Genomic DNA, 13,161 nt, shown 5'->3' with positions numbered 1-13,161 from the left:
TTGTTTTTTTTTTCTACTGCCTATGTTACTTGACTAGTGTGTGTATTATTATTATTATTATTATTATTATTTTAGTTTTGTGACTTATGTAATTTATTACATGTATACATCTATTATCAAAGGGACTATTTCTACATCTTAGGTTTTTTGCCTGTATAGATATATGGAAAATAAAGGAAAATGAATGAATGAATGAATGAATACATATCCACATTAACTAAGCCATAGCTTTATTGAATGGATGCGTCTTTATTTCTGTGGTAGAAAAATATGAACCACACCCACAAGCCAGTGAAATGACTTCCCTTGCAGCATGATACACTGAGCATTAACCATGTATGGGATTATCCTTGTGTTTTGTACTTATACAAGAAACAAAAAAAACTATCAACTTTCTGTTCTCTGAGTTTAAAGTCAGCCCATTTGCGGTCCTATTTTTTCTATTTACCATAAAGGTAAACACCTAAGTCTTAACTTTAATTGTTTCTTGCATCCTGTTGTGTATTTAATCAATATTAGAGTCAATTTTTACCGACCACACAAATATTTTGGTCGAAACATGTAGTGTAATAATAATAAAAATATGTTGTGTGGTCGGTAAAATTGACTCTAATATTGACCTAAGTCTTAAGAGTTGTCACAACATGGGAAGGAAAACATTTGCTGAAATGACTGAGAAAAGTGGCTCAGGCAGTAATGCTTCTAAGCTGTATTCAGGAAGTGCCCAGTTTGAATCATGTCTGGGGCACCAGTTATCCTGGCTGAAGATTCTTGTGGTTTTCCCCAGTCCCTTCAGAGTAAGTGCTGGGATAGCACCTCAAAGTAGGCCATGGCTTAATCCTGTAACATCCTTTCCTTTTCGTCATTTAGTAATCATCTAACCATTCAGTGTTATAGTTTGTGCTATCGATAGCCTTATGAAGTAAACTGTAAATACATAAATAAATTTCCAGAAATATAAGTGCTGTGTACATTGGGGTTTATATACATAAAATATTCTTTTATTTCAGGAATCTGTGAACTTTTTTTCCTTGCAAACAGTCTTTATAGTGGTAAAGAAATAATGATACTGTATTTGGTGAAATATTTTCTTTCAAATACTTTGATTGGAATGCTTTAGCAGGAATGTTTCTAAAGATAATGAGCATATTAATACCATTATTTGCCCCGCCTACATTTAAAAGTGTTGTCCATCCCTGTGGTATATGAGATTTAAATCCCCTATTTCCCATATTGTAAGGATTAAGCACCTTTTATTCAACCATTGTTCCTTGGAGGAGCATTTGGTCTGCACAGGGTGCAACAATAAACAGAAAGGTTTCCCTTGACTTGCATAATTTGTTTAAAATGAAAGAATGGCAATACTTTCAACAGACATGAAGTTCAGGAAGTGCATGCTCACCTTCATATCCTTTCATTTACATAGAGAGGCTGGTGGGAATTAATGACTTATTGCTTATGTAACTTGATCTGTTTCTAGTAAACAGTTTCCACTAATAACGATTTCTATCTGGAAGTTGTGAAATGGAAAATTTGCAGTTTTTAATGTGCTCATGTTTATGGATTCTTTGGGGATCCAAGGATCTGAACACTGAAGCAAAGAGAAGCTTAAATAGAAGAAATTTAATACTGAGATTATTGACTTGGAGTTACTGAAACTGAACAGTAAATGAAAGAAAACTTCAAATTGAGGACCATTAAAATGGAATTTCATTGTATTAAGAAACATTTTGTGCAAAATTTATAAATATTGCGATGTGAGGACTCGAAGCCAGAGTAGCAGAACTAGAAGAGATGCCTGTTGCAAGGCAGTGGCTCTCTAAACACGTTGCCTTGACAATGGATATGCACATGCATCAATAGAAGATATGTTGGAAGCAGTGTTTTCTGTGGGATCTGCCCCAAGTCTGTATCTGGAGAACTGAAATTGACGAACATTCAGTTGAGTAGGAAGTGGTTATCAGGCTGCAGAAGAGGCTGAAGTGAGTGCTAGCCAGTGGTAGTCATTGGAGGCCAAACACACCTAGAATTCAGTGGCCAGGAGTTTCGGCCATGAAGAGTTGAGTTACGAGACAGTCTTTGGCCAGTAAGGACAGAACGCTGGAGCTAAGGAATATATGGCATTGAGAGCCGTTACCAAGCAACAACCAGTGAAGACACAGCAAACTGAGAAGACTTGGCACATGCTATATTGAATTGTAAAGCATGTAAATTAATGTTATATTTTAGCGTCCTGTTGCACTGATTTAAGTCCATGATTTATTTAATCCGTCTTGCAGTGCATACACTCATTTATTTCCTTCTCTCCCTCGCACTACATGTTTCGGCATAATAATGCCATCTTCAGGTGCTTACTTATCCACGTCAAACCAGTTCATTGCATGCCATGTTCACACATTAAAATAACTAAAATATGTATCTATCATATACATTGTCAAACGTTAAAAATATTAAAATTGTTCAGGATACCATATCGCTACGTCGCCCCTCACTACGTCAGTCACGCCCATTCTCCTTTGTTGGAGCACTCCTTCACTATCTTGTGTGTTGTGCTTTTGTTGTGTCGTGCTCCTGCGACTGCGTGTGTGTTAAGGAAAGAGAAGGAAATAAATGAGTGTATGCACTGCAAGACGGATTAAATAAATCATGGGCATGTAAATTAGTGAAAATGTTACAGTTACTTGTACTTCCGAGTTAAGATTCCAGTAAATCCAGTTACCGATACAAACCCCATGTCTAATCACTAAATACATGACAATGTTTTATGGTCTTGTTTCCATACCTAATTCCAGTTCATGCGCTGCACATTTCTTGTCATGCTGGATGATATACATTTCATGGAATTGTGTATGAACAGCATATCGTTGAAGACCACTTCACCTAAGTAGTATAGACTTTCTGTGGTCAGCAGTATGTTGACCAAATTTATTTAAGAGCAGGATCAAGTTTGTTGTGGTGTTACTGTATGTTAATGACTACGCAGTTATGATTCAGAATCTAAGCTTGTTTCACTCATAACTTGTAGCACAGTTACATTTGATCGAAGGAATATCATTAAATCTCTCTGGTATTAAAGCTGCAGTTGTTTTTGTCAAGGATGTATGATGCTGCAATTTTAATATCTAAGATACACAAATGATACTTGTATTATTCATTCTTTGCACAAAGTACATAAATTTGGCATATGAGAGTCCTGAATTTTTTAGGCTGTACCAAAATAAAATGTTGATCTCTGTTCAAATGTTAATTTTTTGGGTGTAGTCTTTGGCAGTTCTCAGAAAACTGCTAATTCCTTGTGCAGTATCATGTACATTACCTAAGTGAAGTAATTTGTGAAAGCTTTTCATTAAAAAGAGACCTGAAATCAAGAGGAATAAGTATCACACTGTTGTGCATTGTGAGAAGATTGGTGGCCATTGTTATAAATTGTGATTACAGAGAAGAATTGTTCTGGTAGAGAAAATTCTCATTTTCATCTTAATTCTTGAAATTTTTTAAATTCTTACCTCAGAGTTAAAAAAAAATCATTCTTGCATTTGCCAACAAATGGTAAGTTATGTCTGTCAAGATTCATATATGTAACTACTGGTTTAGAGTTTGATGGTGGTTGGTATCAGGGGTCTACACTAAAAGTTGTATAGTGAAATTATTTTTGGTCAGATCTCTCAAAATGATGTAAGTTCAACAATACATTGAGTTTAAATCAAACTTGATCTTGATTCAGATAAATGACACATACTAACAATTTGTACATAACATAAATAGAGAGCTTATCTGCCCTTCTTTTCTGTTTAAAATACTAAATTTGGGTGCTCTCGGCCCAGTTTTCTCCTATAGATATTTAAAATTTGAAAGAGAACTGATTATGTTTTACTGTGTTAGAGGGGTAGATTACTTGAATTTTATTATGTTCCGCTACATTGAAAGAGCAGATTGATAAGATCTGCAAATTTTGTTTCACTCTTTTCTATATATAGGTAACAGATAACAAGATAAAATAATTTCTAAATTGATAGTGCAATAGCAGATTTGAATCTACAGTGTAAGGGAACTGGCGTTTTCTGTTGCTGAAGAAAGTATGTAGTTAAATATTTAAGTAATAATGGTTTTTGATAATTTAAGTTGAATTGTAAAGATGATGAGAATTAATGTGTTCCAAAACATACTGGTGTGCAGAAAGTTCTGGGTAGTATGTAGTTAAATATTTAAGTAATAATGGTTTTTGATAATTTAAGTTGAATTGTAAAGATGATGAGAATTAATGTGTTCCAAAACATACTGGTGTGCAGGAAGTTCTGGGTAGAACCTACTTTGCCATGGTACAGACTTCCAGGAGTAGAGTACATATTTGTGATAACTATATTGTGTTTTAAGTTATGTAAGTAAATATGATGGGGCACGTGGTAGCATAGTTGGTTGAAGCACTATGCTACAAGCCGGAAGGTTGCGGGTTGAAGTCTCGATGAGGTCATTGGATTTTCTTCAGTTGACCTAATTCTTCCAGCCCCGCTGTGGTCCTGGGGTCGACTCAGCCTCTAACAGAAATGAGTACCAGGAAACGGCCTGTTACAGGGATAGCTTTACTTTTTAAGTAAATATGGTAAGTTGTATATTATTTGAAGATCTGCCATTCATAATTTCAGGAAATTAGGTTATGTTTGTATTACTGTTACTACACATGTTTGTCGGCTGGAGTTGTGTAGTCGGTATAGTGACTGGCCATGGGCTGATGACCGAGGGGTCGGAGTTCAAGTCCTGGAAGGGTCAAGAAATTTCTTTTCTCCAAGTTGTCCAACCAAACTCCTATCCAACGGGTACTGGGGCTCTTTCCTTGGGGGGTAAGGCGGCTGGGGCTTGGACCTATACACCCACTTCCCCATATGCCTTCATGGTATAGTGCTTAATTAGTTAAGTGTAGGGACTTTACCTTTTGCATTACACGTGTTTGTACATGTGCCTATCTAAATGTGAGGTTGGGTGAACACCGGTGACATAACATTCATACCAGACTTTACAAAATTGGTTATTCGGTTCAACGTTGGGAGGAAAATATCTGCACTCAGACTGCATGATGATCTCAAAGAACTATTTTTTGGGGGAAATGAACGTAGGCTAATAATATTAAGTAAGAACTGAAATAGTACATCATATGAATAATGATACTGTGACATGACAGCCGAAATTCACAATTGTGGAACAAATAAAGGCATCCATTGCTAGGTAACGGCTTGTTAAATGCTATGGCAACAGTGGCAGAGTTGTTGGACACCTTGCTGTGTGGTCCATTCTGGGACCATATCTTGACCACTGGGGAAAGGTTAGCCAGTCAGAAGCTGGAAACTGGAGTTGGTGGTTACCAGTCATAAGAGTCTGAGTTGCATCTTTAGACAACGCTACAAAGCAACAACTAGTGGAGACCTGTGTCAAAACTTAGTGTTTGCAGTAGCTATTTGTAGAGTGTGTAGATTAGTGACAGTTTTATAATTGTTTGTAGTTACAAATTATAAGTGTTCAATGAATTCAGTTATCAATCCAAACCCAGTGTCTATTCACGAACACGTGGGATTGTTATAGCATGTAGACCCATTGCTAAATAATTATTGTTTAAATAACAGCTGTTGGTAGGTAATGACTAAACAGCAGCATAGGAATGGTGTTCTCTATGCAGTCTGAGTGATAGCCACACGATGTTACAGTAGAAGAACTGTTGGGAGAGGCATTTTATATGTGGTCTGTGCCAAGGTTATGTAAGGAGTTGATTGTGCACTGTGAGTGATTTCACAGTTGGAAGCCATTTAGTTGAGCTTGGGAGCTGCATTGAGTTAGGTGACAGCCAGCGAAGACATGAAGCCATGAACATTGAAGTTGAGGGATCTACGGCATTGGAAGCCATTACCAGACGACTGCTGAAGACACACCAGACTGAGAAGACTTGGTATGTGCTGTAATGAACTGCGACTGCCTCTGTGATCTAGTGGTCAGCATTCCCGGCTACAGATCCAGAGGTCTGGATTCGATTCCTGCCGCTACCAGATTTTCTGAGAAGTAGTGGGTCTGGAATGGGGTCCACTCAGCCTCGTGGGGATAACTGAGGAGCTGTTTCAAGGAAACAGCAGCTGTGGTCTAGAATACCGAAGTTAACGGCTGTGGAGATTTGTTGCACCGACCACACGACACCCTCTATCTGCTAAAGTTGGCACTAACTTTGCCGACAAGTGACAGTCGCTCAGTTGGTATAGTTCGCTTGCAGACTGAAACCACAGAATTTGTTTGTTTTTTGTTTTGTAATGAACTGCAGAGTGTGTGAATTAGCAATAGTGCTGTAGTTGCTTGTAGTTATGCTCTGTAAATGTTCAGTAAATGCAATTACCAATCCACGCCCTGCCCTTATTCACTCGTACATGTGACAGTATGGTACATTCAGATAAGAAAGTGTGCTGGAAGGGAATGTGTTCAGCTTAGTTGAGAGAAAAAGGAAACTGCGCGAGATTTTTATCAGTAATTATTGATCTTATTGTGAGACGTAATAATACATTATAGTCATCTTATTTGCAAGGTTTGTATTTACAGTAAATAGACAACAAGGTCATGGAATGAGATGAATTGCTAAGGCCAAATTTGCAAAGTGTGTATGTTGCAAGTTAGAATACTGTTCTCCAGTGTTGAAACGTTGGTCACATTATTTTGTTTCTTTTATTGCCCATGCAACAGAGTGTTTAGTTCTCTTGAAACTGTGTCTTAGGTTACATCAGTTGGTGGTTTGAAGACATACCGACAGAGCAGTGTTATATCAGGATACCATGTGGCATCTCTTGGTGCCACTGGCCGCCCTACTTTTCACACGCGGGGATCTGGCAAGAGTTCGGCTGGTGCTGTCAGAGCTAAGAAGAACCAGGTACTGTTGTGTGAAGTTGTGTTTAGTTTAGTGGTTGACAGTTATGAAACTTTAAGCCATTGATATGTAAAGAAATTTGTAAAATCTGTAGCATCTTAAGTGTTAACTAGTTGGCATTCATAATAGTGTTACTATCTTTGGGATGTTTTCCATATAAAGAGACAGGAAAAGTTATTCACTCTTGAAGAGTACACATTTCAGACCTGAGGTATTCATCTGACGTGTATATTTCTTGACACATTTTCATTAAATTTTCAAAATTTGCAAAAATATAACTGGTAATAGTCTTCAGTTGACATTTTAATGCTTGTTTCTCATTATTCAGATACAGCATAACCAGATAACTTAAAAGCTCTCTTGAAACATTCCTCAGTCTAAAAGACCCTTAACTAGAATCCTTGTGTACCCACCAAACACACATGTATTGACAGCAAAGATTTTTTATATGTTTTACTATATAACAGGTTGTCATGGTACATACATTAATTTTGGTTTCAGAAAGCCTTGTTTAGTTCTCTTATATGTCTGTTGTGTGTACTTATTGGTCTCATCATGAATGATTCCAAAGATTTCACCTCCAAAAAGAAATTTGAAAAGTGTTTATGGAGGTGTTATCTTCATTAGTTTTAAAATCGTCATATACAGGTACGCCAGTAAATGAAGATCTTTGACGTTGATTCATTTCTTTCTCTTGTCTCAACTTTGAGTCAATTTATTATTTAAAATTGCTTCTTCTGATTCTCTTTGTTCTCTTAGTAGTTCTGGTTGGATGAAAATTTCTTCTTTAGCATGGGTGCTGTTAGATACGTTTTTTTTTTTTCTCAATTGTTGTTATCAGGGTCTTCTTAAGTACCACAGTTTGAATTACCGTATTTACGCATGTATAGGCCGCAGCACAATTTTCAGACAGAAATTATAGGAAAAATAATTTTCTTGGAATATTATTTCAGGAGTAGAAATTATTCCAAAATTTGGCAACGTTTAACATTCCTAAGTTCGCAACTAGCGAAAATAATGGTACCGCTCGGAACAAAGGCATTGCGGGGGAGAGTTATAACCTTTTCGCCTTTACTTGACTTGCCTGGTTAGTTCTGAGTGAAACATGGGTCGAGTAAGAGCAGGTTATACGTCTAAATTTAAACTTCAAGTGGTGCGTTACGCACAAGAACACGGAAATCGAGCAGCAGGGAGAAAATTCGACGTTGACGAAAAAAATGTGCGAAGATGGATACTAACGAAAGATGCCCTTGAAAAAACGTCACAAAATCGACAATCTTTCCGCGGAAAGAAAGCTAAATTTCCAGAACTTGAAAATAAACTTTTGCGATACGTGCGTAATACACGGGCGGATGGATTTTCAGTGTCTGTGGAAATGATTCAATTTGAAGGCCTCAAAATAGCGGACAGAATGAAAATTCCTCGTAATGAATTTAAGGGAAGTTATGGATGGGCAAGGCGCTTTATGGCCCGACATGATCTTGTAATTCGGCGACGGACGTCAATAGCGCAGCGCCTTCCCGACACATACCAGGAGAAACTGCTTGCATTTCAAAAACATGTCCTGAAATTAAGAAAGACGCACAACTACACCATGGGAGCTATTGGAAATGTTGATGAAACTCCTGTGTTCTTTGAAATGCCGGGTGAAAGTACAGTGAACGAAGCAGGCGGAAAAACAGTGTATGTGCGGACTGCAGGAGCAGAAAAGCAGCGGTGTACCGTAATGCTTGGTATCACTGCTGATGGAAACAAACTACCACCATTTGTAATCTTCAAACGCAAAACATTGCCGAAAGAAAAGCTTCCACCGGGAATTTTGGTGAGAGTTCAAGAAAAAGGATGGATGACAGAAGAGCTCTATCTGGATTGGTTGAAATCAGTGTGGTTTCGGCGCCCAGGCGCACTTTTACGTCAGCGGTCAATGTTAGTGGTTGACAGTTTTCGAAGCCATTTAACTGAAAATGTGAAAGTGAAGATGAGGCAGGAGAAAAGTGACATGGTTGTGATACCAGGGGGGATGACTGGCATGTTACAACCACTTGACGTGTCAATAAACCGTCCTTTCAAGTCTCATTTGCGGCGCTTTTACCGGGACTGGAGATGCGGTTCCACGGAGATGACGCCGACTGGACGATTGAAGAAACCTTCATTAAGTCAAATGTGTGAGTGGATTGTGGCTGCATGGAACACCATACCAGAAGAAATGGTTTCCAAAAGTTTTAAAGTCACATCCATTTCCAACGCAATGGACGGGACTGAAGATGACGCTGTATGGCTGACATCACCTGACAGCGAAACTTCGAGTGAGAGCGACGTCAACAGTAACGAGTCAAGTGATGAACAGTAATATGGTTCATTTACCATGGACCAACTTCAGAAAGTGTTGCATAATTTATTCATGCGATGCGAAGCATGTTTGCAAGCAGAAGGGGGTCACTTTCAGCACCTGTTATAAAGCACGGTAAGTTTGTGTTATCTTTTTACAGTATTCTTATAAATGTGTGCATGTACAGAAACTGATGTAAGGGTATCAGCGACACGACTGCACTCTCGCTAGCGGGGAGGGGCACAGTAGTCGTGGAGAAACGTTCCATCTGCTCTACGCTGCTGCACCGGTTTCCTCGATCTTTGAACAGTCTGTATTACTAATTATGAATATAATTTTTTTTAAATGAAGTGTGATTTCGAATATAAGCCGCACCCCAGTTTTCCTCTTGAATTTTTGGCAAAAAATGTGCGGCCTATACATGGGTAAATACAGTATTTTAAAGTTTGTTGCATTGTCCGCAGTGTGTATTTTGTGTGCAGGTGGGAGCACAAACTCCCTAAATTATTTTTAAATACTTTTGACATTGACTGGCTGGTTGGACTGTCATAGCAGAGTTAACATGGCCACTCTGCTTTCCACATACACCATAGAAGACCAATGTGCAATGATACAATTTTTGTGGGCTGAATGTGTATCGGGGGCAGAACTCCTCAGTGTTTCAGCGCCATATGGAAACAGAGCTTTACTGCAGAAAAGTGTGTATGAATGGACAAGCATGTTCTAGAACAGTTGCACAAGCATCACCGATGAACAGTGATAGGATGTTCATCCACAATGACCACAAAGGAAAATATTGAAGAAGTCTATGCCATGATTCTGGGTAGTCAACAGTGACTATCAGTGAAGAGCATCATCTGCAGTTATGGTTTTGCTCATAGAATCATCCAAGATTAACTTGTGTTTCATAAACTTTCTGCAAGATGGGTTCCAAAACAACTCACAAGAGGGCACAAACACAGCCATTTGACAGTCTGTAAAGGCATATTGAATCACTGTCGTAATGAAGGTGACACTTTTTAGAGATGCGTTGCCACTGAGGACAAGATGTGTATCCACCATTATGCTCCACAAAGCAAAGCCCACTGTATGGAAGGGAAGCATCTGGCATCGTCTTTCGAAAGGAAGTTCAGAACTTAACGGTTGTTAGGAAAAGCGATGATACTTTTTTGGGATGCACAAGAATCAATTTTGGAACACTGCCAAGAGTGGGGCACTACAGTGAAGTGCTTCAGGACCAGTTGAAACCAGGTATTCAAACTGAACACTGAGGACTTCATATGAAGATGTTGCAGTGTTGCATGATAATGCCAAGCCCCACACTGCCACCCACACCATTGAAATCATCCACCAACTGAACTTTGATCCGTTCAGAGACACTTCAACAGGCTGTCATTTTGCCAATGACAGAGAAGTGAAAGAAGTGGTGCACACATGGCTTGTCAATGAACCCAAAATATTTTTTTCTTAGTGCATACAGAAACTTGTGAACTGTTGGACTAAGTGTGTTGAAAAGAAAGGAAACTGTATCGTAGAATGATGCTACTGTATATACTCAGTGTAATTGTATTAATTAATAAAAATAAAATGAAGATGCTTTCTGACTCACCCTTGTAAATTATCTTACTAGCCTTTTGGCATAATATATTTGACTACTCAAATTCTTGCTATAAAACTGATTAAAATGAGTGCCTTAAAATTCTCACAGAACTTATGTAAAATTGTAGTACATATGTCTAATAAATATATTATTTCAGCTAAGTTTGTGATGTTGAACATTTATTAGTAGCCAGTGTTACCAGAGCTAGGTAACCCCAGGTTTGAGAGGTGTGCCTGAATGTTTGTTACAGGCTGGTGGCAACAAACGGAAGAGTTCTTCTGGCAGCAAAAAAATAATTCACAGAGATTCAGAGAAGGGCAAGGGCCGAGGAATGACAGTAGAAGCACCAAACAGTGGGTAAGAGTTATGAAGTTTACCTTTCTCTGATTTAAGCAGCATTAAGCCAAATAGTTTGCAAACAAAGAATATTATAATAATTAAGATCCCATCAGTAACTACAGGAGGATGTACGAGTGGAGATATTTTTAAATGAGTAGTTCATAATTGATTCTTGGGTTTGGGATAATATATGATCACACACACCATTTAATTAGTATTTTATGGTTAATTGTTTGGTTGTAATTTATTAAGTAACCTCAGGGTTGCAGAAACCAGATAAGTCAATAGCAGTTCTTGCTGTTTACAGTGCCGCACTTCCTGCATCAGACTTCCTCAATAATGACGTTGGTTTTTCTGGTGGAAGTGGAGTTGTAAACCGGCCTAGTGGAGATTCTAGCAAGGGAACAAACAAAGTGGCATCTGGTCAGTTTGATGATGTATCACCTGCAGCTACCATAATAGCCATTCCTGATAAATGTGACTCCTCTAGTCTTAAAAAACCGAAAGATGTAGAAATCTCCCTAACCCTTGTAGATGGTATTGAAAATAAAGGCCAAGGCAATGAGTCAGCTACATCAGTATTAGCAGGAGTACCAACTTCTGAAAATTAAGGTTTGTAGTAAAGCATGTGTCCAAAAGGAGATGGAATTAACACCTCAATGTTTCTAATACATTTGCTTCAGTATGCAAAATTACACCTTCCTCAGTTTGATTTTTAAAGTTATTGACTATTTTGGTACATTTATGTACTGGGATTGATGTGACTGAAACAATAAAAGAAATTTGTCTCCAGTGTGGGGGACTTGATGAAAATTAAAATTTGTAACTGCAGTTGGTTTTGAGATTCTCACAGCAGTGGCCATGAAGAGTTCCCTCTTCTGGGACATAACACTGTTCAGTCTGGTGAAAGTTGGCTGACGTTTGGGAGGAGGTTATCACCTCCATCTTCAGGGTTTTAAGAGTAAGCTGAGCAAGAAACCATCATGAAGCAGGCAGCAAGTAGAACATTGCTCTTAGACCCAGAAGATGGAGGTGATATGCTCCTGCAGAATGTTGGTTGACTTTCACCATACTGCATGGCTCTATATCCTTGAAGATGGTAATTTATTTTTAGGATTTGGATTCAATATGCCACTTTGTGAGGATGCTGTGATTGTTTATGGATTGTACTTTTAGTGTATGGCATTCATTTTATCTAAAAAATCCTTGTCTTAAAATTAATACAGAGAGGCCCAAAAGTCAGTTAATTGATTAGTAAAATGTGCACTAAAATACATTAGAAATTTCTGTAGTATTTAATGAATTTACAGAAATTGTTCAAAAGGAGATCTTCCATGTTCAGTGCTCAATTCATATTATTTCTACAAATTTACTGGCAGGTTTGAATCTGAAAATTCCTGTTAATACGAGAGAATGTTTTTAAGAACTGACTTTTCAGAATTGAATTTTACCTCTTTATATACTTTTAAATATAACAGTGGCTAGTTATGTCTTATGGAGGCATAAGTTTTAAAATTGTAAATTGTCAGTTTAAAATGATGTGCAGAATTATATGGTTGAGATATTTCAATGTTTTTTCTTCATCAGTGTAGCCAAAATGGGTGGAGGTTGTTTGTATATATCCAGTTTCTTTTGCTTTGCCTTTTCTGTTTCAAAAGGACATTTTAATAGTTATAAATAATAAATATTTATGTTAAATTTGATTTGTTTCATTCTGGTCCATCACACTAACAATATTATGAAAAGATAAAACAGTTCCATCCAGTGTGACTGGTGAAGATTTTTCTTATTTCAGTTCTTCATGCCTTTACATGTTTCGGTCCTTAGAGACCATCGTCATAGGGACATCGATACAGTTTGGAAACTACTATTACAGTAGGTGTTCTGAGCGTTGAAATATATACATATGATGTTTACAATGCACAAATAGATACAAAATCCAAAGTTTTCACAACTACAGCAGCTGTTTTGATATATTACAATTTTTTTAAATTTTGTTAA

At 37.7% G+C, this 13,161-nt stretch overlaps 1 protein-coding gene across 4 annotated transcripts in view; it reads left to right on the top strand.

Annotated features, from left to right (window-relative positions):
- Window positions 1-12,902, top strand: part of LOC111875613 (constitutive coactivator of PPAR-gamma-like protein 1 homolog) — a 63,086-nt gene extending 50,184 nt beyond the window's left edge. For all 4 annotated transcript variants that reach the window (XM_023871985.2, XM_023871982.2, XM_023871983.2 and 1 more), the window contains 3 exons: window positions 6,743-6,895; window positions 11,072-11,178; window positions 11,468-12,902. In XM_023871985.2, coding sequence (XP_023727753.1) covers window positions 6,743-6,895; window positions 11,072-11,178; window positions 11,468-11,771 — 564 coding nt within the window. In that variant the 3' untranslated portion in view covers window positions 11,772-12,902. The remainder of the gene's footprint in view (window positions 1-6,742; window positions 6,896-11,071; window positions 11,179-11,467) is intronic.
- The last annotated feature ends 259 nt before the right edge of the window (window positions 12,903-13,161 follow it).

This window comes from Cryptotermes secundus, unplaced genomic scaffold (genome assembly GCF_002891405.2).
Source record: "Cryptotermes secundus unplaced genomic scaffold, Csec_1.0 scaffold50, whole genome shotgun sequence".
In the NCBI taxonomy this organism is placed as follows: domain Eukaryota; kingdom Metazoa; phylum Arthropoda; class Insecta; order Blattodea; family Kalotermitidae; genus Cryptotermes; species Cryptotermes secundus.
This window is presented reverse-complemented; position numbering and strand designations above follow the sequence as displayed.